Source organism: Dendrobates tinctorius, unplaced genomic scaffold (genome assembly GCF_039654945.1).
Source record: "Dendrobates tinctorius isolate UK_male_01 unplaced genomic scaffold, ASM3965494v1 ptg000084l, whole genome shotgun sequence".
Classification (NCBI taxonomy): Eukaryota; Metazoa; Chordata; class Amphibia; order Anura; family Dendrobatidae; genus Dendrobates; species Dendrobates tinctorius.
The window spans coordinates 44,761,836-44,787,952 of NW_027361752.1; the positions used below are offsets into that span (position 1 = coordinate 44,761,836).

The window sequence follows — 26,117 nt, forward strand, 5'->3', positions numbered from 1 at the left end:
CTATTATACTGTATGGAGGGTTTTTTGTGCCCATTATACTGTATGGAGGGCTTTGTGAGGGTTGAAGAATCATACTGTGATGCGGTCACTATTCTTTGTTGGGGGGATTGAGGTTACAGAAGGGTCTTCATACTGTGCATATGGCAGATACGGTGGAGGAATTCACTATTGGGGGTATCATACTGTGTTTCATGACTTTTGTTTGCATCATACTTTATCTGTTTTAAGTTTGTTTGTATCCTTTATTACATATGTAAATTAGGCCATTGCACCATATGCTTTTTACTGCTGTTAGATAACATATTATTTCAATATAATTCCAAAAGTTAATCGTTTTATTTAATAAGGATAAACTTCCTCAATTGTAGACTTTTTTTTTTTTTTTTTAAGATATATCAAGGTTGGCCCACGCCTTTGTTTAAGCTTTTAACTTCGGCCCTTTGTGTATTTGAGTTTGATATCCCTGCCTTAAAGGGTTTGTTCTCATCATGATAAAGGGTTACAATCCCAAAGAGTTTGTAGAAACAAACAACTTTGGAATTTTATATTTGATTAAAAATCTTCTCCAGTCTCAAGAACAGACCACCACAATTGGTGGCTAGTATCTTAGGCATGGAGTGCAGCGCTTACAAGCTCTTTGCTATTATAGACTCTATAGCGCGAGTTGTTTTTCTAAACTAAATCCTCAGTATTCAGGTTAAATTGCCTTGTTGGCACTTTGCAATAAATTAGCGGGTTTTGGATTGCTGTTTGGGCACTTGGTCTCAGATAGGTTCGCCATCGCTGATCTATACACTAGTGTTTTTTTTTTTTTTTTAATTAAGACTATTTGTAAAGTTGCTCTTGCATGCACTGGAGAAAAGAATGTTTGCAAAAGTGTACATATCCATCTTTAACCCCTTAACGACCGCCGATAGGCCTTTTAATGGCGGCAGTTAAGGGTACTTATTACTCATTGCCACTTTTTAACGGCGCTGAGAAATAAGGTCGGAAAATCTCCAGGGTCACGGCTACTGGGGGTAGCTGAGACCCCGGAGGACGTGATTCGGGTCGGTTTTTACCGACTCCAGTGTTGCGATCACCATTATTCACGGAATAACGGCGACCGCAAGAAAAATAAGTCAGATTTTCTATTTATTTCTCTCGCCTCTGATATGATCGAGCACATCAGAGGAGAAAGAAATGGAGTCCCCCGAGCCACCCCCCCCAATACACCTGCGATGTCCCTCTGTCTGTGTCCCCCGGCCCTCGGCATCTTCTCCCGGGAAAAAAATGTTGGGTGCAGTGCGCCTGCTGCCTGGCAACAATAGGAGATTTCTCCTTTTGGTTCATTTTGATCCCTGTGATAGACCCTATCACAGCGATCAAAATAAAAAAAATAGTAAATCCCCACTTTATCACCCCCTTAGTTAGGTAGGAATAATAAAATTAAAAAATATATTTTTTTTTTCCATTAGGTTTAAGGTTAGGGTTATGGTTCGGGTTATAGTTGAGGTTATAGCTAGGGTTTGGGTTAGGGATATGGTTAGGGTTGGATTAGGGTTAGGGGTATGTTGGGGTTAGGACTGTATTAGGGTTGGAGTTAGAATTGGGGGGTCTGTTTAGGTACATCAGGCGGTCTCCAAACATGACATGGCTCCCGCCATTGATTCCAACCAATTTTGTGTTCTAAAAGTCAAACGCTGCTCCCTCCCTCCAAATGTTTTGTGAAAAAGAATAAAATGTTCATTTTTTCCTTCCATATTGCTTTAGTTCTCGTGAAGCACCTGAAGGGTTAATAAACTTCTTGAATGTGGTTTTGAGCACCTTGAGGGGTGCGGTTTTTAGAATGGTGTCACTTTCAGGTATTTTCTGTTATATTTACCCCTCAAAGGGACTTCAAATGTGAAGTGGTCCCTAAAAAAATGGTTTTGTGAATTTTGTTGGAAAAATAAGAAATCGCTGGTGTGAAGGAAGACTGCTTCCTCCCATGTCACCAATGTGATGTAACTACACAGGCACAGCTCTCCGGCGCCCCCTTTGTCTCTCAACTTAGTAAGGGAACTGCACCTAGAGCAAATGGCCGCCGGGGAGGATGTCCTGTTACCCGCTGGGTATTCTAAGATCCGTAATCAGAGTAAAAGCATCAGCCCAAGATTAATTTTATGGTTTAATTGCCTTAAGGGCGCACTAGATAATTACAGAAATATACAGTAAGCTATACAACGGAATTACAGTGGATTTGCAGTCAGAGTAAAATATAACAATAATGGTACAAGACTTAGAGATATTGAGCTGGAGGTCAATCAATTTACCAGGTTGTAGGTTTCATGTGGATGCCGGGAGCTCTGCAGTCCACAGGAACAAGAATCTTAGTTGCCGGACAGACCCCAAGGCGCGTGCTGCTGCTCCCTTGGCAGATCTGTCCCCAGTTCCTTCTTAGATCATCATCATCTGGTTCTTCTGTGAGAGAGAGACTCTCTGTCATGTGCTCCCAGTTCTTAAGCACGCTGGGTTCCTCCCCCTATGTCAGAGGGTGGGCTAATAATCTCCACCCTTTAGCTCCCTGCAGAACTTACCCCCTTTCTTAGATATTGGGAATAACTTCCTCCAGGATGATCGGATCAGGACACGAGAGGTACCAGTGAATGCGGTTTGTTTTGCCTGTCATGTGGAGAGCAAATAAGGCCCCATTTGGTCGCTGTGGAGGGCCAATCTCTATATCTCAGGTCCCAGAGCCCTCACCGACTCGGGAGTCACACTGCCAGATCCGCAATTACCTCAGGGTCACGCGAATATTTTTTATGAGTCTGTAACTCGAAAGGTGTGCTCATAATCCATGATCCTAGGATGGAGTCGGAGTGGCTGGGAGAGACAATGGATGTGTGTTTCTGTGTCCAGCTGACAGGTATATTCTAATTGAAGCTGCCAGGCACCTTTATGCCCCATGCTGGCGTGGCTCTTACTCAAGCTTTGAAGTTCTGTTTTGGCCTTATCTCATTATCATACTAAAAGACTTTGCTATTCAACATTGGAGCACTAAATCCTGCTTTCTTCAATATGCTTACAGGCCATGGGGGGGGAGCAGTTAGCTGTCAGACAAACTGGCGTCACTGGGACAGGCCAAGCTCAGACATGAGGTGAGCATTATACCCCATATCCAAGATGGCGGCTGCTCCTTCATCACAGCTGGTCAACTTTTAACCCTTATAACGTCCTAACAAAAGAAAATTATGTTTCCAAAATTGTTTTGAAGTAAAGTAGACATGTGAGAAATGTTATATATTAACTATTTTGTGACATATCTCTGATTTAAGGGTACAAAAATAAAAAATCTGAAAATTGCAAAATTTTCAAAATTTTTGCCAAATTTCCATTTTTTTCATAAATAAACGCAAGTCATATTGGAGAAATTTTACCACTAACATGAAGTACAATATGTCACAAAAAAACTTTCTCAGAATCCGTGGGATACATTGAAGCGTTCCAGAGTTATAACCTCATAAAGGGACAGTGGTCAGAATGGTAAATATTAGCCCAGTCATTAATGACCAAATTGGCTCTGTCACTAAGGGGTTAATCTATGTAGATACTAGATTGAGAATAGTGATACACGGATTAACTATTGATCTGTACATGGTGGCTCCTCGCATCCCTCGTCTGTTTACATCGGTGGTTGCTGTGCAGGCCAGCGACTATGTTCAGATCTGCCCAAGCTACACAATCCCATTGCTCTATCGATTCATCGCTCACAGCCCCTTTTAATTTGATTAATCAACATCGTGCTTCAAGAGCGTGGGCTCGATCACAGCTGTGCAGTGCACGGCAGCGACTCGAGGTTGAGGGTCTGCACTCCTGTCTTGATGAACTGTGCGTCAGAGTAAGATATACCAGGTTCATTAAGAGGTGCGTGCTTTCTAAGGCCTGAATCACACTTCTGTTTTTTCAAATCCGTCATTTTCCGTTAAACGGATCCGCCATTTTTTTGGAAGATCCGTTTTTTTTGTCCCATAGAGTTCCATTAGCGGCTACCGCGGATCCGTCAAAAGAACGGATCCGTTTGCGGCAAAGCGGATCCGTTTTTTCACACTTTGGCGGATGCATGCGGATGCAAAAAACGGGTGTGTGAAACAGGCCTAAGGGATTTTGGGAAGCTTACTCCAGTCAAGGACTGGAGTGTTGCACTTTATGACACTTTTGTAACAAATTATGGTGAATTTATTTACCGCTCTCAACTCGGCTCCCAAAAAAGTTGTCCAGGAGGGACATTTTTCACGCAACTGTAAGTTGTGCAAACATTTTGTGACATTATAAGCCGTGTAAACTGCTCGGTGAATCGACTCCCTATCTTTCAACCACGTAGGACACAAGTAGGAAAACGTTTGGAGATCTACAAGCTGTACATTTCTCATTTAGTGCAGTATGGGTTCTGTAGAGCTCATAAAAGACTGTAGGAGATGTCAGACCTCCACGCACCTGTGTGGTAGCGGTCTTACTACAGAATCCCGTGCCATCCCGTGTGTTGCTTTTTACATTGTTCATCCTGCAGTTAACATGATCGGGCAGCATGATTCTCCAGGTGAGCACATCTACGGTGATACAAATGACATTTTTATTGCTTTTTATTGCATTTTATTTTGCGGCAACTGAAAAATTGGCAATTTTGCCACTACAATGTTATTGTATTTAGAATTTATTGTACGCCTGAAATTTCATATTTTTTTGGACATAATGATGCAAAATATTTTTTTTTTAATTTCTTTCATTTTGAAGGGAGAAAAAGAAGGTAATTACACATTTTTTATACATTTTTAAGTCCCGTTAGGGGTCTTGTTCCTGAGACTGATTGCTCATGCTATAGACCCCCAATACCACAGTATCCTATGAAGCCCAGCTGCACAGACCCATAATTGGATGCTGCGGATGAGCTTACAGATGAGAAAACCGCTTGTTTGCCGGCTAATTGGATTATTTGTTGGGGGCTATTAAATCATCGTTGGCATCAAAATAGAGGATGTGATTCTAACACTTGGCCTTAGATCATGGATGATAACGTGACGGCAGCTGGTATAAGGGACGCGTGCACACACACACTTTTTCCTCTGTTTTGCGGTTTTAGGGTGCGCAGATTTACATCTCCTCGATATGCTGAGCCCTGTGGAGAGGAAGAGACAAGGCTACATCCATGAGCTCATAGTGACCGAGGAGAACTACGTGAACGATCTGCAGCTGGTCACAGAGGTGGGTTCATTCGGAGGGGCAACCTTCTGATCCGATGGAACATCTGCTAAAGATTGTCTGATCTGGGCCAGATTTTCCCCGTGATCACTTTTCAGTTTCCATTTATTTGGCATATATTGTCCCTTTTCATGAAGAGGAATTCCCTAAGAAACTCCATTATTTTGGTGATCGCCTCAAAGGAGGCAAAGCTTGGCCAAAGGAACTCCGATTCCAGATGGCTATTAACAATCCAGCCAGTTATGTTTGAAATTCGGATGTGTCTGCAGGTACGGCCTTTTTCTTTTTTTGGCATGCATTATTTTGGGCTGTAAGATGGAGGCTGCGATCTTTCTCCAAATGGACCGTCGTCTGTTCGGAAAATTGTTCCTATGCATTGACACATTACAAACAATTGATTTGTCAAGCTCAAAGGGAGCACAAAAAAATGTGGTTGTCTAAATGGACCCTAAGACTACGGGTTTGTTCACACGAAGGGGGCGATTCATCAAGGCTTTTTCGCCAGATTTCTGGAGTACAAAGCTTTGAAAAGTTTGAATTCGCGCAAAGCCAAAGTTGGAGTAAGATTTGAGGCAAGGCGCATATAGCGGCGCATGTCACTACACGCCTTGCCTGCTACATTCACCGGCACGTCACTGTTTTTTTTTCTGTCCCCGAAACATCTTTTACATTTTATTTGGTCGCTTGTTTGTCGTTTTTGACTGGCAGTATTTTTTTTTTTTTTTAAAGTATTTTTCCATTTATTTTTTTTTGAGTGTTTTTCTTATTTTTCTGCTATTTTACAATGAAGAAACCATTGGCAGTTTCTGAATCGAAAATACTCAAAAAGTCTCCTGGTTTCTTTTGAGCCTTCACGTTGACTTATACTGTGACTAGTGATGAGCGAGTATACTCATTTTCCGAGCATGCTCGGGTGTCCTCCAAGTATTTTGGCGTGCTCGGAGATTTAGTTTTCCTCGTCTTATTTGCATGATTTGCGAATTCACCAAGAATTGTGGAGACCACAGTAAAAAATTGCGACCATAGATCCATAATAATAAAATTGCTTCTCTTTATTGAATTATAAATAAGACAGGACAAAAAATGGGGAACTGTGCAAGGAACAATCAAAAGTGCAATAGTATAAGTGCTCATACAAGCAGGACCCGCCCCAGTCAGCCTGAACCATCATATACCGAGATAAATGCATATATTTCCTGTATTAATACTCCATATAAGGAGCATTATATGTCTTACATAAAGAGGGAAACAATGCCCATCATCTATCACACAGGATAAATCTATACATTATCCCAAAAGGAGGTAACTAGAGGGGTTAACAAGATAAACAATACTACCCTCGGGCCATATGAAACACATCTTACATATATAGAAAGACGGAGGATGGTGCAGCAAAAAATGCCAGAATTGCACCGGCAGGCAATTACCCGCCCTAAGAAAATAAAGACCCAAACCGTTACCTTAATGAGGCTCCAGGATGACCGGGCGGACCGCTCGTTTCCCCGACGCGCGTTTCGGAGCAATAAGCTCCTCCCTCCTTATGCCCCCTGAGGAAGGAGCTTATTGCTCCGAAACGCGCGTCGGGGAAACGAGCGGTCCGCCCGGTCATCCTGGAGCCTCATTAAGGTAACGGTTTGGGTCTTTATTTTCTTAGGGCGGGTAATTGCCTGCCGGTGCAATTCTGGCATTTTTTGCTGCACCATCCTCCGTCTTTCTATATATGTAAGATGTGTTTCATATGGCCCGAGGGTAGTATTGTTTATCTTGTTAACCCCTCTAGTTACCTCCTTTTGGGATAATGTATAGATTTATCCTGTGTGATAGATGATGGGCATTGTTTCCCTCTTTATGTAAGACATATAATGCTCCTTATATGGAGTATTAATACATGAAATATATGCATTTATCTCGGTATATGATGGTTCAGGCTGACTGGGGCGGGTCCTGCTTGTATGAGCACTTATACTATTGCACTTTTGATTGTTCCTTGCACAGTTCCCCATTTTTTGTCCTGTCTTATTTATAATTCAATAAAGAGAAGCAATTTTATTATTATGGATCTATGGTCGCAATTTTTTACTGTGGTCTCCACAATTCTTGGTGTATACATCAGCGATTGATTCTATGTTGTCCAAACAGAGTGACACCTATGAGGAGTGATATATAATATATTTAGGATGCGGCTCTGTACCGTTGCTATTATAAATGATTTGCGAATTGTAGACAGGCTGAATACTTGTGGGAATTCCCTAACAAACAGGCATTCCTCACAAGTATTCAGCCTGTCTACAAGTCGCAAATCATGCAGATAAGATGAGGAAAGCTAAATCTCCGAGCACGCCAAAATACTCAGAGGACGCCCGAGCATGCTCGGAAAAACCCGCGCAACGAGTATACTCGCTCATCACTAATTGTGAAGTATGGAGCTTCTTCAAAGCTGAAAATGCCTGAAGAATGGTCTGGTCACTTCTTTTAGCAGCTTCTCGTATTTTGTTAAATACTGAACATATGAACAGTAAGTGGTTTTTACATAGAAATGAGTCTGTTCAATCTTTTGATCGCTTTTTCAGGCGTTTTCGCAAAGCTTCTTCAGGCGGTTTCACAGCAGATGTACCTTTATTTAATATCTATCAGGAAGTCCAAAATTCTCTTCTGATCACATCACTGGTCCAGGCTGCTGCTTTCCCACTTCCCGGTGCACCTCTGCCTTTTCAGCTTTCCCCCTCAATCCCAGCACATGCGCATTAGGAAACGGTGTTTCGCAGAGACGTATCGATCTGACAGCTGTTAACGAGCTGCAAAAACTATTTGCCATTAATTAGCCGGACATAAAACTTTCTGTTCTGATTCCAGGGATGTTCTATATTCCCCGATCTTACCTTCTATCATATTAATATGATTTTATGATTTCCAGACCTTCCAGAAGCCGTTGCTGGAGTCCGAGCTACTAACAGAGAAGGAAGTGGCAATGATATTTGTCAACTGGAAGGAGTTAATCATGTGCAATATTAAGCTGCTGAAGTAAGAGGTTTTAATTTTTTAAGTCTCTGTCAAAAACGTATAAATGGGAACTGAAAGTACAAGGAAATCGCATGTTTTCAGACTTGGGGATTCGATTAAGAGGCTAGCTGCACTTCATTTATTTTACATGTAAGTGTGGCCACTAGGGGGCACACTATACAGGGGTCATATAGACCGAATGTTCACCTAAACATGCCCTTATTCTTGTGATGTTGGATTTTCTAGATGATAAATGTGTGATCTCTGAAGGTCCGGCTGATAAGACCACCACTGATCTTAAGCCCAAAGTCTCTTTTGTGGATGACAGTAGTGAGCATGTGCGACCACCACTTATCTAGAAAGTGCTTGGTTCAGTGCTCGCACATGCTCACTTCAGCTCCCTTCCCATTGTGACTGTGAACATTCTGTTCTGATTGGTGGGGGTCCCAGTGCTCAGACCCCCCAGAAATAAAACATTTATAAGGCTGGGGATAGCTCCATTGAGGTCTACACAAATCTTTCTGGGCTTACCGGACTTCCTTTTTCTTTCTGGAAATGACCCCTTCTTTAAAAATTAACCTTTCGTCTTCTGTTTTTAGGGCATTACGTGTTCGGAAAAAGATGTCTGGTGAGAAGATGCCGGTCAAGATGATCGGTGACATCTTGACAGCCCAGTTGCCGCACATGCAGCCCTACATCCGCTTCTGTAGCTGCCAACTTAACGGTGCTGCCCTCATCCAGCAGAAAACCGACGAAGTGCCTGAGTTCAAGGAGTTTGTCAAAGTAAGTGCTACACCTCTTAGTGCTCTCCGAACCCAATGCCCCCCTACGTTACGAAAATCTACTGTTCTCTGATAGCGGTCATTCCAGGCTGAGAAGGAGAATAGATTAACAGGAAATGTATGTGACTCTTCAGATTTTGTATTAGTCAATGCCTGATGAAGAGACCTGAGTAGTCTCGAAAGCTTGCAATGTGTCACCATCTTTTCAGTTAGCCATTAAAAGGTATCAACTACTGAGGACTCTCAATCCTGAATATTTTTCTATCTACTGGCTAACACGGTACAAAGATATACATCTTTTCTGCAGGAAATTCAGAATAATCCCTGCCTGCCATATCTACCGTACGTCCCATACAGTTGTGGCCAAAAGTATTGTCACCCCTGCAATTCTGTCAGATAATACTCCGTTTCTTCCTGAAAATGATTGCAAACACAAATTCTTTGGTTTTATCTTCATTTAATTTGTCTTAAATAAAAAAAAACATAAAAGAGAATGAAACAAAAAGCAAAACATTGATCATTTCACACAAAACTCCAAAAATGGGCCAGACAAAAGTATTGGCACCCTCAGCCTAATACTTGGTTGCACAACCTTTAGCCAAAATAACTGCGACCAACCGCTTCCGGTAACCATCAATGAGTTTCTTACAATGCTCTGCTGGAATTTTAGACCATTCTTCTTTGGCAAACTGCTCCAGGTCCCTGATATTTGAAGGGTGCCTTCTCCAAACTGCCATTTTTAGATCTCTCCACAGGTGTTCTATGGGATTCAGGTCTGGACTCATTGCTGGCCACCTTAGAAGTCTCCAGTGCTTTCTCTCAAACCATTTTCTAGTGCTTTTTGAAGTGTGTTTTGGGTCATTGTCCTGCTGGAAGACCCATGACCTCTGAGGAAGACCCAGCTTTCTCACACTGGGCCCTACATTATGCTGAAAAATTTGTTGGTAGTCTTCAGACTTCATAATGCCATGCACACGGTCAAGCAGTCCAGTGCCAGAGGCAGCAAAGCAACCCCAAAACATCAGGGAACCTCCGCCATGTTTGACTGTAGGGACCGTGTTCTTTTCTTTGAATGCCTCTATTTTTCTCCTGTAAACTCTATGTTGATGCCTTTGCCCAAAAACCTCTACTTTTGTCTCATCTGACCAGAGAACATTCTTCCAAAACGTTTTAGGCTTTTTCAGGTAAGTTTTGGCAAACTCCAGCCTTGCTTTTTTTTATGTCTCGGGTAAGAAGTGGGGTCTTCCTGGGTCTTCTACCATACAGTCCCTTTTCATTCAGATGCCGACGGATAGTACGGGTTGACACTGTTGTACCCTCGGACTGCAGGGCAGCTTGAACTTGTTTGGATGTTAGTCGAGGTTCTTTATCCAACATCCGCACAATCTTGCGTTGAAATCTCTTGTCAATTTTTCATTTCCATCCACATCTAGGGAGGTTAGCCACAGTGCCATGGGCTTTACACTTCTTGATGACACTGCGCACGGTAGACACAGGAACATTCTGGTCTTTGGAGATGGACTTGTAGCCTTGAGATTGCTCATGCTTCCTCACAATTTGGTTACTCAAGTCGTCAGACAGTTCTCTGGTCTTCTTTCTTTTCTCCATGCTCAATGTGGTACACACAAGGACACAGGACAGAGGTTGAGTCAACTTTATTTCATGTCAACTGGCTGCAAGTGTGATTTAGTTATTGCCAACACCTGTTAGGTGCCACAGGTAAGTTACAGGTGCTGTTAATTACACAAATTAGAGAAGCATCACATGATTTTTCGAACAGTGCCAATACAAGTGGCCCATTTTTGGAGTTTTGTGTGAAATGATCAATGTTTTGCTTTTTGCTTCATTCTCTTTTGTGTTTTTTCATTTAAGACAAATTAAATGAAGATAATAATACCAAAGAATTTGTGTTTGCAATAATTTTCAGGAAGAAACTGAGTACCATGGAAACAACAAAAACTCTCACTGTCGCCCTGATCCACTCCCGCCTAGACTACTGTAATGCTCTATTAATTGGCCTCCCTCTCACTCGACTCTCCCCTCTCCAGTCTATCCTTAATGCAGCAGCCAGGGTTGTCCATCTGGCTAATCGTTTCTCAGACGCGTCCGCTCTTCGCCAGTCGTTACACTGGCTGCCAATTCATTACAGGGTACAATTCAAAGTACTTGTTCTCACCCACAAAGCTCTCCACAGTGCGGCACCCCCTTACATCTCCTCCCTCATTTCTGTCTATCGGCCTAACCGACCGCTGCGCTCTGCAAATGACTTTCGACTAACCTCTGCCCTAATCCGTACCTCCCACTCCCGACTCCAAGACTTCTCCCGTGCTGCGCCAATCCTCTGGAATGCTCTACCCCAAAATATTAGGACCATCCACAATTTGCATAGTTTTAGGTGCTCGCTCAAAACACATTTGTTCAGAGCGGCCTATCACATTCAGTAATCAAAGTCATGTTTGTGTGTGTGTAGCCCATTCACTATCTCCATCTAACCCCCACCCCCTGAAGATGGCTGGACCATCATTATAAATACATCATTGTAAATACAAACCTGTGCTTTGTATCCCCCCCACCTTATTGTAGATTGTAAGCTCCACGAGCAGGGTCGTCTTATTTCGCTTTAATTATTGTATTGTTAACGTTGTTACTTATGACTGTTGTGTTTGAAACTGTTCAACTGTAAAGCGCTGCGGAATATGTTGGCGCTATATAAATAAAGATTATTATTATTATTATCTGACAGAATTGCAGGGGTGTCAATACTTTTGGCCACAACTGGAAGTCCAGTGCTGGGAGCCTCCTATATGTTTAGCTTTAGTGGATATTTTGCTGTCTCCTCAGAGATTAGCTATGGATCCTCGATGTAAAGGAATGCCGCTGTCCAGCTTCATTCTCAAACCTATGCAAAGAGTGACGAGATATCCTCTTATCATCAAAAACGTAAGTAATGTGGAGAATGGCGTCCGGATTCACTTCTGGCTTGTTGAGGTGTTAGGGCTGGTGGTCCATTAGTAGACATATAGATGACCGATGGCCGATTTTATCCATTTCGGGCAACCATCATATTAAAATGAATGACAGCCAATAGTCATATATACCGTCTGGCAAAATGTAATCTGCTGAGTCTTCAGACAACCTCGACTGAAGCTACAGATGAATGGGATGATTGCAGGTCATCGTTTGCGATTTGCCAGTTTAGTCTGTCATATGATTGAAATATTGTTTATATACCACATTCTTTAAAGGGGCTCTCCACCACTATAAAAGGTAAAGTTAATGAACCCAGCGTGGTGTAAGAAAAAAAAAAAGCCCAAACTATCTTCCTGGACCTGTGCCACTCCGCCAAACTCAGTACTGTGTCTTCACCGGTTTCCTTCATCAACATCTAGTGGGGGTTGGTGTCATGTGACTGCTGCAGCTAGTCACTGGGCAGTGGTCGGCTGCAGCCGTTGCATCCTAACAGGAAGAAACTATTCAAACGGAATGTAAAGGCTGCACCTTCCTGTATGGATGGAACGTGAAGACTACAGCTTCCTGTTTGGACGGAACGCGAAGGCTGCCGCTTCCTGTTTGGATGGAACGCGAAGGCTGCCGCTTCCTGTTTGGACGGGACGCGAAGGCTGCCGCTTCCTGTTTGGATGGAACGTGAAGGCTGCCGCTTCCTGTTTGGATGGAACGCGAAGGCTGCCGCTTCCTGTTTGGACGGAACGCAAAGGCTGCCGCTTCCTGTTTGGACGGAACGCGAAGGCTGCCGCTTCCTGTTTGGACGGGACGCGAAGGCTGCCGCTTCCTGTTTGGAAGGGACGCGAAGGCTGCCGCTTCCTGTTTGGACGGGACGCGAAGGCTGCCGCTTCCTGTTTGGACGGGACGCGAAGGCTGCAACGCGAGTGATGCAGCCATTTCACAGCCACTGACTTGTCTGCAGTGGCCGTGTTATGCTTCTGCCAGGAGGCTTGTCCATCTAGTGATAAAAAGTTTATTAGGCTAGGTTCTCATTGCGTTCATGCAGTCCGTTCAAGCATAGTGTTGACGGACTGCATTAACACTACTGTCATATTGTGATCGCGTTTAGCGATCACGCTAGCGCAGATTCCTTATCTGTGCTAGCAGTGACGGACCCCCGAACGCTGCAGACAGCGTCCGCGGGTCCGTCACAGAATGACGGCACATCGCAAACGTATGCCGATTATGACATGCGTTGGCGATGCGTTCGTCTGTTACAGTCTATGGGTGCGTTAATGCATCTGTTACATAGCGTTAATGCCGCTATGTAACGGATGCGTTAAACGCTGCCCACAAACGCAATGTGAACCCAGCCTTATTATTATACCGCCTGGCACCCATTAAGTTTAACTTACTAGCAGTGGAGAACCCCTTTAAGGACTACGGTAATTACAGATGAGCAGAAAAGGCCAAGGAGCCTATTGTCTTTATTTCTCGAGATCCCAGACATTAGCAGACTGCCCCCTGCTGGTTGTAGGATAGGACTGTTGGCAGTGTCACGGGGGCTTTCTTCATATATCGCTGCTTTCTGTGCACAGTGACTTGCTCCTGTGTTTGAGGCTGATGTAATTATGCCTGTAGTTGCCCTGCTCACTGATTGATATGTGATTTATTTTATGTTGTGGTTCTTTTTTTTGTATATATATCTTAACTCCTTCTGTACCATTAATACTTAAGATTATAGAAAATACACCTGAGAATCACCCGGATAACAGTCACTTGAAGCACGCCCTGGAGAAGGCGGAGGAGCTGTGCTCTCAGGTCAACGAGGGCGTCCGCGAGAAGGAAAACTCCGACCGTCTGGAGTGGATTCAGGCGCACGTGCAGTGCGAGGGCCTGTCCGAGGTTAGATGGCTGGGTGTAGTAATGCTTTATCACATGTGCTCACAGCTTTCTCTCTTCCAGTGATGGAGATTTGCCGTTCTTGGTGTCCTCTGGGGAGATGGTTTTTGTTGCAGCAAGCTGCCCCCAGTCCGGCACGAAACCATGTAAACCCTGCGCCTTTCCCTGGCGTTCCCTGAGCCCAATATCTCCTCCCCCTTAATATGGGGGTCACAACTACCCAGTTAGATATTTGTGACCCCCATGTTGATGTTTTCTGAGTTGTTTTGGACCATTGACTCCTTGTCCTTTTTCTTTCCCGTGCAGCAACTAGTGTTCAATTCTGTGACCAACTGTTTGGGGCCGCGCAAGTTCCTGCACAGCGGCAAACTGTACAAGGCGAAGAGTAACAAAGAGTTATACGGTTTTCTGTTCAATGACTTTCTGCTGCTGACCCAGGTCATAAAACCGCTCGGCTCCTCCGGGACTGACAAAGTGTTCAGCCCCAAGTCCAACCTCCAGTACAAGATGTACAAGACGGTGAGTGAGGAATAACCAGCAGAACGTCGTTTTTTTACGCGTTCCAGATGGACCTTTTAAGACTATCTGATCCAACCATTGCTGCTAGACTACAGATCATGCACTGCGCTTACAAGCTCCTTTCTATCGAGCTCGTAAGCACTGGTTTGACGCCAGCCAGTATCGCTGGGGCGCTCTATTACCTCCTAATCCCGGTCAGTTCCCTGCTTACAAACTAGACAGCAGCGGTGGTCGGTTTCTGAGGCAACGAGCTGTAAACAAGAAATGTGTTAATGTGGCTGCAAATTTTAATAAACCGTGAAATTGCAAAAGAGCTCATGTTCACGAGCATTATCTGACAATATCCATCTATGAAGATGGGAATAACCGTTTTCTGTTTTTTTTTTTTGTGCAATAGAGCAGTAAAAGGTGTTTGCAAAACTGTACACACCTTTTACAGGATTGGAAAGCCATGGCTGCTTTCTTCTAGGAACAGCAGCACACCTATTGGTTGTGTGTGGTATTGCTTCATTGAAGTGAACGGTTTTTCAGGATAACAGCCGACTCCCTGAATTTGGCTTTAAGCAGAGCAGCCGATATACATTTGCATTTGTATTCATGTGGCAGCAACGCATCATGTCATTTCCCATCTCGGGCAGTATTATTAAAGGGAATCTGTCAGCAGGTTTTTGCAACATATTGTAAAGGCAGGGAGCCTGATTCTAGCAGCCATGTGTCACTTTCTCAGCAGCTTGCTGTAGTTTTAATACAATCAGCGTTTTATCAGCAGGAGATTATCACTGCAAGACTAGGTGTCCATTGCAAGGTAGTCCTGCTAATCTGTGTAACCCTGCCTTCACCACTGATTGGCAGACTTCTGCTTTTTCACAGGAAGCTGCCAATCAGTGGTGTGTGCGGGGTTATACAGGGCTCCGCATTCATAGCGTTGCTCCATTTACAGCAGGGAAAACTGATTTTATCAAAACTCCACCTAGTAAGTGACACATCACTGGAATCGGGGTCTCTGCCCCTACATCATGCTGCTTTCAGATTCCATAGCAAAAACCTTCTGATAAATTCCCTTTAATCAAATTTTTCAGCAGAGAAATTCTCCATTGAACCTATTGGTTGATTCTGATAAAAATCTTCTTCCTGCAGCCGATATTCCTGAATGAAGTTCTGGTCAAGCTGCCCACAGACCCCTCAGGGGACGAGCCAATCTTCCACATCTCTCACATCGATCGCGTATACACGCTCCGTGCTGAGAGTATCAACGAGAGGTAAGAATTCTGGGCCCGATTCCCACGATACAGCATGTTGCACCTCCATGTTTGCAGCTGCCGCTATAGCCAGATGTGTACAATGCACAGAGCTGGATCACCCTGGCTTCATACACTGCATAGTGGCCGTTCTTGGTACTGCAGCTCAGCTCCCATTGAAGTGAATGGGAGTCCTATACAGCCTCTTTAACATGTTGCCTTCAGTTTTCCTCATCTGTATGCTCTTGATTTCTAATGGATGGATCAACTTTTTTTTTATGTTGTACGTCTGCGTCAGTTCCGCTAAACTCAGTTTGTGACCTGTTCTCATCTGTTTGTGGATCGAGCCTCCACGGCTCCTCAACAGCCACAACACATGCGGGATTGCCTAAAGAGCCGCGAGATATGCGGCCGCTGGGACTCAAACATATTTTTCGAGCATGCCGAAGATACTTGGTTAGCAGTCGAGCATGCTCAGATAACTCCTTATGCGAGCACATTCACTCATGACTAATCAAGGTAGTGTATATGGCTGACGGTACTGTTTTCTTCCCAGGACGGCGTGGGTGCAGAAAATTAAAGCTGCGTCGGAGTTGTACATAGAGACGGAGAAGAAAAAGAGGGAGAAGGCATACCTAGGTAACACTCCCACATTATATTCCGCGCCGATATTACTAAATACAGACGTTCCTTTAAGGCTGTGTGCCCACAATGCGATTTTTAAGCGTTTTTGCCGCGATTTTCGGCGCGAAAATGCAGCGAAAGCGTTTAAAAATCGTGTACAGAACGCCCCCCATGCATTCCTATGGCATTCCGCACATGCTGTGCTAATGTTGCGCTTTTTTCCGCGGCGGAATCGCATCGCGGAAAAATCGCAGCGTGCTCATTCTTTTGTGCGGAATCGCAAAGAATTGCCGCGATTCCGCACCCATAGGAATGCATGAGAATCGCTTACCTCCCGCATGTGGCTATGCCCACCATGCGGGAAGTTAAGCGTCTCATGTGCGGTTGGTACCCACGGTGTGGAGGAGAGGAGACTGTCCTCCAGGCCCTGGGTACCATACCCCTGTAAAAAAAAGAATAAAAAATAAAAAATCGGGGTATATTTACCTTCCGGCGTCCCGCGCTGCATTCCCGGCCTAAGCGTTCCCAGTAATGCCTTGCGGCACGGTCCAGTGATGACGTAGTCTCGCGAGATCGCTATAGCAACGCGAGACTACGTCATCACAGGTCTCGCAAGGCATCGCTGGGAACGCTGAGGCCGGGAATGGCAGCGCGGGACGTCAGAAGGTAAATATTCCACGATTTTTTATTTTTTTATCATTTTTAACATTCTATCTTTTACTATTGATGCCGCGTAGGCGGCCTCAATAGTAAAAACCTGGTCACACTTGTCAAACACTATGTTTGACGAGTGTGACCAACCTGTCAATCACTTTCCAAGCGATACTTCAAATCGCTTGGAAAGTGCTTGAGAAAATCGCGAACAGAATCGCGGTAAAATCGCGGTGAAATTGAGCAGAAAAAAACGCGCGATTTCTGGGAAGGAGTCCGGTTTTCATTGTGCGTTTTAAAACGCTACGTGGGCCCATAGCCTAAATCTGACACCGTGCCTGTGAGTGACGCTAGGTGCCGGCGGCATAAGTGATCTGGATGGTTCCTTACATCTGTTAATGTGAGCACATTAAATTTCAGATGCCTGTTGCACACACTAGAATTTTTTTCAGAATATTTTACCACTAGATGGCGTCAGACATAATTTTTTTTTTTTTTTTTTTATTGATTTCCAGTACGTTCTCAAAGAGCTACAGGAATCGGCAGGCTGATGGTGAATATCGTGGAAGGCATCGAACTAAAGCCCTGCCGATCACACGGTGAGTAGGAAATGTTCTCCTGCCGAGCAGGGGGGATTACGAGTGGGTAAAAGGTGCAGAGCTGGGTGGGTATCACTGGATGGCAAATGACACCTTACATAACACTCTGATCACTGCCTACAAATATGAAGCATCTTATGCCAGATGCAAGGCAATAGTTGGCAGGGCCACCTTATATAAAGAGAACCTGATGCTTGTCTTCAGGCACCGTGTTATAGAGCAGGCTGATATATAATTTGTGGGAAAAGGTCTAGTATGTATTATATATATTTTAAAGGGAAGATGTCATCAGAAAATGACCTATTAGTTAAATGAGGTTTTCATGTTAAATTTATTTATTTTGATTTTTTTATTTTTTATTTAACATATCTATAAAAAAAGGCAAAAAACATGTTCTTTTCACACTAGCCACTAAGCCTAATATTAGACTTTTACTGCCTGTTCTTCACATGAGCATGCTCTGATTTGGGTAAAGCAGATTGTACAAAGAAGGGGAGGAGGTGAGCTTTGCCATCACCTATTTTGAATGGTGGATCCTGTGTTATCTACTGTATATAGAGGTGTTATCAGTCATTGTACAGGAGGAGGAGGTGAGCTGTGACATCACCTATTGTGAATGGTGGATCCTGTGTTATCTACTGTATATAGAGGTGTTATCAGTCATTGTACAGGAGGAGGAGGTGAGCTGTGACATCACCTATTGAGAATGGTGGATCCTGTGTTATCTACTGTATATAGAGGTGTTATAAGTCATTGTACAGGAGGAGGAGGTGAGCTGTGACATCACCTATTGTGAATAGTGGATCCTGTGTTTACTGTATATAGAGGTGTTACCTGTCATTTTGGTGTTGTGCAATTACACTCTGTTATTCTACCTAGAAACGTATGAATACGTTGACAATTGATTGTTACCATTTCCCTTCTTGGTGATGTGCCCAATCTGATTCTGTTCATTTATTATTGTCAGTTCCCAACTAAGTAGGGTTATACCTATATCTGCCAATCTATCTAGGGCCTTTTTGTCCATGGGTTTACGGTTTACAATTTACAGTACACTACATATAAATGGCATTTCCAAAACCCCATCCACATGATACAGAGTCATCGTGGATTTCTATGACATGCTGCTGAGTTTCATGCCCATTTTGTTGGAGAATTTGGGGGGATTCTATACTGTGGCTTTCTGCAAGGGCAAAGTCTGTACCAACACCGCAACAATATCCCGACTAACCTTATATTTCATACACTACACAGGAAAGAGTAATCCGTACTGTGAGATCACCATGGGCTCCCAGTGTCACATCACGAAGACCATACAGGACACTCTGAACCCCAAGTGGAACTCCAATTGCCAGTTCTTCATCAAGGACCTGGAGCAGGACGTTCTCTGCATCACTGTGTTTGAGAGAGACCAGTTTTCTCCAGACGGTAAGTACTCTGCTGTGGAACAGCATATAAATATATATATATATACCGCACAGCTCGCTCATTCCTACGACTTACTGCAATGTCACACAATATCTGGTAAATAATATAAAATTATAGTGAAGCCGTTACTTTGTGGAAACCATCAGTAAGCAGGTCACCTACTGACAAGTCATTCTTGCAGTCGGTCAATTGAAATCCTCATAGTTTAGTAAGTGGATAAAAATTTGGGCTACACAGATGCCCGGGTCATTTAAAGGGAATCTGTCACCCCATTTTAGCCCTATCAGCTGCCGACACCGCCATCAGGGGCTTATCTACAGCATTCTGTAATGCTGTAGATAAGCCCCCGATGAAACCTGAAAGATAAGAAAAAAAGAGTTAGATTATACTCACCCCGGCGTTCGGTCCGGTCCGAAGGGTGTTGCCGTCCGGTCCGGCGCCTCCTTGCCGTCCCCCTTGCTTCTCCCTCGGTTCCTGCGCACGCGTACCTTATCTGCCCTGTTGAGGGCAGAGCAGAGTACTGGAGTGTGCAGGCACTGGACCTCTCTGACCTTTCCCGGCGCCTGCGCACTGCAGTACTTTACTCTGCCCTCAATAGGGCAGATCAAGTACATGTGTGCAGGAGCCGAGGGAGAAGCAAGGAGGAGGACATCATTGTATGAAGATGGGAGGCACCGGACCGGACCGCGACACCCACCGCACCCGACTCCACCCCCCCGGTGAGTATAATCTAACGTGTTTTTCTTATCTTTCAGATTTCATCGGGGGCTTATCTATAGCATTACAGAATGCTGTAAGCCCCTGATGGCGGTGGCCCCAGCGCAAAAATGGGGTGACAGATTCCCTTTAAGGAACTATTTACATTACAGAACTAGATCATCCACTAGACATAAACTATCAGGGTGATTTCAAGCAGAGATTTTGAAAACTGCGCAGAAATGATACAGAAATCTAATTGTTATCCTGCACAAAGAGCAGCATTTACTTGCAAAAATAACATTTATTCTGGTTTCTTTGCCATTTTTTAGATTTTCTGGGTAGAACAGAAATCCGAGTTTCAGACATAAAGAAAGACCAAGGCTCCAAAGGGCCGGTCACCAAGTGTCTGCTGTTACATGAAGTCCCCACGGGGGAGATAGTCGTCCGTCTGGACTTACAGTTATTCGATGAAACCTAAGGAGAGGGGCGCCAACCTGCGTCCTCCTCGTCGGCGTCTCCCGCCAGCCTTTCTCGATGGTACATCGTCGCCAAACCCGGACCTAACATCTCCGTTTTACCATCATAGATTTTTAATTGGAACGACCATTTTCTAAGAAAATGTCTGTGTTTTATATGTGCGACTTTTAGATTTTAGGACGACCCGTGCTGTGATGAACACTCCGCTGCATCGCTCGCTCAGAAGGAACGGTTACATTCCCTGGAGTAAGGTTATAATCCGAGAGATGCAGAACTACAAGTTCCAGCAAGTCCTACCAGCAGCTACGGAGTCACGCTGGGATTAGTCGTTCTACTAAGGCTAGATAGCTCTAATTTGACATTTTCAATAGCGGATATTTGACCAAATTGCACCAGAGACCAAGGCCCCGAGCCGACCCCTCAGAAATTACCCACAGTAGTTCCACTCAGTTACTGTTTTTCCCAATTTTTTTTTTTTTTTGGTTAGGATATAAGAAATCAACTGTTTACATTTCCATGGGTAACAGCGCCACCTATCATTAATTTTATAACTGTATTCATTGCACATAACCCAGTGATAGGGCACAGCTAATATGTCAGTATAGCACATGATGCATTATAGGGAGACCATGTCATTTTCTTCAGCCCAAGCTCTGGGAGTTGCAATGGTAAAATGTCCTTTTTACAGAAGTAGCCAATCAGATGTAACCTTTAATTTTTTTGCACTCCACTCGGCGTCTGATTTGGTTGCGACTATGGTACACACCGTTGGTCCTAGGTGTATTGTATACTGTGCCTGTCATTCAGCTGAAAAGGACTTGGGAGGAGAAGTGCTGCTGTCAGTCACCTGCTCTTAGCAATTCAGAACTGTGGAAACCTCTCCCAGTGATACTGATTTGACTGACAATTTGCAAAGCTCTTCCCAGAAGTCCTTTTCAGCTGATGCTACGGTAGATACAGTCTACAGCCTCCTGAAAGACATATGGTGGAGCTTATTACATATAAGTATACAGCAGAAAATGCCAATGTTTCATGTGAATTGATCTGTTTTATTTATACGGACAGTCAGTATATTTTTTTTTCCCCCTTGTATTCTGGTACTAATATCGTGAAAAACCTGTGTAAATGGTACGATCACTTTATATAAGGTTTTATTCCTCCTGTAAGTGGTAGCTGCATCTATTCACCCTAGCCTAAGAGCTTATTTCCTGGGGGGGGTCTAATGTCTGGGACCACCACCAATTCTGAAAATGACTGGGCCTCAAAGCTGAAATCAATCTCACGATTGGTGGGGGTCGCTATATCCTAGTAAGAGCTCTTTCACGTTTTCTGATATTGTGCTATCCGTACCCATGTGTAACATCCATGTGCACCATCAGTGTGACACGTACTGGTGTATGGGAAAAGCAGTACAGTTAGCTCTGTTCCCAGGCGCTGAATCCTGCTCTCCTCATTTTTGCCTGGACTCCCTGCAATCAGCACAACACTGATGAGAGTTGGAGTCAACACCCTGCTGTCTGTGTATCTGGAGTATTAAATTAATTTTCCTAACCAGCTGAGGGAAAGCAGACAGCTGGGTGCTGGTGTTAATATTCTGGGAAGGGGCCAATAGCCACAGAGGTTACCAGCCTATTAACAGCTCACAGCTTTTTGGTTAGCCTTTACAATTAATAGACACACACAGAGAAAAGTCCTTTCGTTGAAAAAGAAAACACTCCCCAACCCTCTTTTTCCCATTTAATAATCTAAAAGTCAAGAATAAAAGTAATCCTCACCTGTCCGCTGTTTATCCATAAAGATGAGGTTCCACAACGAACCCCAACTCTGCTACATGCGGATGGTGTGGTGAGTGGTGACATCAGTAATATAACTGCTCACCATGCTAGCCGGAACACTCCAGGGCGGCTGAGGGCTGGTGTTCTTAGTCTGTGAGGGAGCCAATATCCATGGGCCCTTCCAAGATTAGTCCATATCATTTTTGGGGGGGTTCCCCACCCCCCTTTTACTAACCAGTAATGCCTAAGTAAACATCTGTGAGCTGTTCTTAATAGTTTGGGAACATTTATGGCTATTGGCCCCTTCCCAGAATATTAAAATCAGCCCCCAGCTGTCTGCTTTCCTTCAGCTGGTTAGGAAAATTAAGGGGACCCCATGCTGGTTTTTTTATTATTATTTATTTGTGCGATACACAGACAGCGGGTACTGACTCCCAACTCTCATCAGCGTCATGCTGATCGCAGGGAGACCAGGCAACAATGCCAGGCAACAATGATGAGAGTTGTAGTTGGCGCTGTTCCCAGGCGGTGTGTGCTGACTACAGCTGTCATTATTGTCACCTGTTCTCGCTGATTATAGGGAGACCAGGCGACAATGATGAGAGCTGGATTCAGCGCCTGGGAACAGAGCTAACTATAAAGCTTTTCCCAGACGCCGATATGTGTTACACTGATGACACATGGATGTCATCCGTGTGCGGGACGTATTGCGGACTGTGGTGCCGACAAATAACAGACATGTCAGCGTATTTTGCACACGGACACACGGTCTGTGGAAACACACTGACCTGTGCACAGACCCCTAGATTTAAATAGGTCTACATGTGTAAGTGTCTTCAGTACGTGTGAAAACTGTCACCACATGTACTGGAGACACTGACGTGTGAAGGGGGCCTAGTATAGTAACGGGTTGTAAAAGAATAAAAATAGCTGCTTTTTTAGTCAAACAGCGCTCCTCTTGTTCACAGGCCGTGTCTGGTATTGCTGCTCAGACTTATTTATGTGAACAGTGCAATACCAGACAAATCCAAGGTCAAGGGAGGCGCCACTTCTGGAGTATTCAGCTATCATGGCCGCCATAGCACCTTGCATAGAAGTCGGCACCCAGTCTTTGAGAGTACTTATTGTCGTATTTCCCTATTACTACAGTGAAATCAGACTAGTAGGTACTACCATTAAGGAGTTTGGGATTGTTGGGGAATTGATATAAATAAGAGAGAATGGAATAGAATATTTAACAATTTGACCGAAGAAATAACTCCAGATAACAGAAAATGAATTAACTGATACCTCCTACAGGAGGTGGAGAACTGTAAGTCCCAGCAAGACCTGTAAATCAGGACCTTCATTATGTATATAGGCCTAATTATTACCATTCTGGGCTCAAGGACACTGTCTAAAAAGGAAACCGGTCTGGTTACCCATAGCAACCAATCACAGCTCAGCTTTAATTTGTGAAAATGATCTGGGAGAATGAAAGCTGTGTTGTGATTGGTTGCTATAGGCAACGAGGCCTGTTTTCTTAAATGGGGCCTACTGTGTATTTTTCCACCTCTTTTGCCTTGAGTGTTGAGAGTGCTGAGGAAATATCTATACAATTTTATGTTCCATTCAACTTTTAGTTTAAATTAATCAGAGTATATTCATAAATAGAGGTCACATTGCAGTTCATTGCTCCGACTACAGCCATGAGGTTGTCCAGGGTTGTAAAAACATGGCTGCTGTTTTATGTTTTACCCATGTCATGGTTGTGTCTGGTAGTGCAGCTCAGCTTAATGAGGCAGGCAAACGGCCCTATTTCTCGTGCGAGGACTGCATTGCAATCCTCAGAATGGCCGTCGGCTCTCCTGACCTGAGCGTGACGGATGCATAGAAATATATTGCGCTCCTGTCAGGAGAGGGGCCGGGCCAGTCCGTGCACAGCGATACCATCCTCGCCCAAGAAATACGGCCGTCTGTCTGCCCCCTTAGTCGGAGTTCAGATTGGCGTATTAGTCTGTATACAGGCCGCAATTTTCGGAATGACCGTGGTCTCCGGACCCAAACATATCTCCTGATAGGCATATATGAGGCTTAGTTCGAGTCGAGAGACCCCCGGACAGTCTGGGCATTGGTGTCTATAGACGGACGGTAAAATATGACTGACTGGGGCTACATGGCAACTTTGACAGGGACACCGGTCCTAAGGCCAAAGATTACTGCAAAATGGAGTCTCATTGCGGCTCACAAGGTACTGCGACAAATAAGTCAGAAAAAAATCCTAATTCTTCTGACTTTTTGTAGCTTGTAATTATTAATCCACGGCTCCCAATCTAATCCATCACGAATTGCAAAATATTCGCCCGCATACTGCTGAATATGCCCCATCCCACCATTTTGGTCACCCTGCCTTTTATCCACTGCCGAAATGTCCTGTATCGATCGGTTTTTTTTAAATTTTGTATGGATATTATATATTTTTCTTTGAAACTTCGCACTATGAAGGTGGCCATTTTGAGCACTCCAGGAAAAGGACCGTTGCTTTTTTAACAATATCGTTATGATATATTTTTCTCTTTTTAATGTTGAAATGGCCTATTAGAAATGTGAAAAATATTGGCTGCCAGAAACCAATATTAGGAAAAGTTTCCAGTTGTGAATGTGTTAAAGAGATAAAGAAATTAGGATAAAAGTCTTTTTTTTTTTTTTTTTTTTTTCTCCCTTTTGTAGTAACAGTGCCACTCTTTGCCCATGGGCTACATCTGGTATTGCAGCTTCTTTGCGGCGGCTTCCATACCTGACATAGCCCATAGATAATAGTGGCGCTGTTTGAAAAAAAAAAAAAAAAATTAAAAAGCAGCCCAGCTTTTCTAATCTTCTACCTTCCCTTTATGTAAAAGTAGGAATAGATTTTTATTTTTTTTTGTTATCCCAGTTGTGGTGCCATTGTCGAGGACTCTCAGTCACAGTGACTACTTGATCCTGGCAGTGCCTACGGATGAAACTACTGAATACTGCCGTCAAGTCTGAAGTGTAATTTATTGACCATTACTATGGTACGTGTGTTTTAATATGGTACGTATGTCACTATGGCAAGCCCGAGTTTTAGCCCCTTTTAGGCAATACCGTCGCGTGGTGGTGAATGTGTCCAGAACGGACACCGCCCATTGCACAAGGCCGGGGCTCTGCATCCCGTGGCCCGCCGGCCGTTGTTAAATTACAACAGTCTTCTGCCGCTTGCAGAAACCGTATCGGAAGTTGTAGTTTCACAACATCTGGAAAGGCCACAGGCCGTAGACTACTGCGCAAAATCGTACGACATGAAAAATTCAGGACTTGGGTTCCCCGTGGCTACCGAGAAGAGCCAGGGGTGACCCGCCTGCATTACATATAAGTAGATGGGTTGCGGGGGGCATTCCTACAGACCACTGTAATATAAATGTATTTTGAAACATGGTAGGAAAAGTTTCCGAAACTTCCGAGTTTACATTTCATACATGAATAATTTTAGCGATTATTTATTAGGCACAGTGTTAATTATTTGTTTCTCCTCTTGTCACACGTTTAAGGGAATTATTTCGAGTAAATCGAGCATGTGTTTGTTGCCAATTTCAGGCTTTTACCTTTTAAAAAAGTATTTTGTTTCACTGTTAAAAGTTACAGTTCTGCTGTCTTGGTTTCTATTTTCCAGGCGTTCCCAGCAGCCAAATGTTATAGGAAGGAGGGAGATATATATATATATTTTTTCTTTAGATTGGGGGTAGGAAACTAGTGGTTACCTGTGATGGTCAGATAAGATCAGGTTATGGGTAATACTGTATTTGCACTTTTCGATTGCTCCATATAAACCATTCATCTGTCACGTATTGGTACCTGCTCCCAAGAGACATGCACTACAACACATGGGCATCTTCAGGAAAATGCCAAGGCAGCCGTCCTGCAACTCTGAGACATATCAGACCATTTTATCGCCTCTTCTGTGGTGTATGAATTTCATGTTTTGGTGCGGGGGGAGGGGGAAATAAGAGTTTATTAAAACGATTAGTGAAGTAATTAGGAGTTGTGTGTTTTTGTCTTTTTTTTTTTTTTTTTTTTGTTATATTCTTGGGTTGACCCAGGTTCACACTCGCTGGTATACCCCACACTTACACAAAGATCTCAGATTGCAGGTAACCAAACACAAGGTACAACACGGAATGAGCCCTCGAAAGGGGTCTATGCAATTAAATGCATCAGCACAAATAACCACTGATACATTGCAAAAAGGAGAATAGAAAATCAATT

The 26,117-nt window shown here is 43.8% G+C and overlaps 1 protein-coding gene across 4 annotated transcripts in view; it reads left to right on the forward strand.

The window, feature by feature from the left end:
• ITSN1 (intersectin 1) overlaps positions 1-25,886 on the forward strand; it is a 158,947-nt gene extending 133,061 nt beyond the window's left edge. For all 4 annotated transcript variants that reach the window (XM_073584618.1, XM_073584619.1, XM_073584620.1 and 1 more), the window contains 11 exons: positions 5,099-5,220; positions 8,132-8,238; positions 8,817-9,000; positions 11,841-11,939; positions 13,680-13,847; positions 14,151-14,363; positions 15,501-15,622; positions 16,158-16,240; positions 17,392-17,475; positions 18,730-18,903; positions 19,932-25,886. In XM_073584618.1, coding sequence (XP_073440719.1) covers positions 5,099-5,220; positions 8,132-8,238; positions 8,817-9,000; positions 11,841-11,939; positions 13,680-13,847; positions 14,151-14,363; positions 15,501-15,622; positions 16,158-16,240; positions 17,392-17,475; positions 18,730-18,903; positions 19,932-20,080 — 1,505 coding nt within the window. In that variant the 3' untranslated portion in view covers positions 20,081-25,886. The remainder of the gene's footprint in view (positions 1-5,098; positions 5,221-8,131; positions 8,239-8,816; positions 9,001-11,840; positions 11,940-13,679; positions 13,848-14,150; positions 14,364-15,500; positions 15,623-16,157; positions 16,241-17,391; positions 17,476-18,729; positions 18,904-19,931) is intronic.
• The last annotated feature ends 231 nt before the right edge of the window (positions 25,887-26,117 follow it).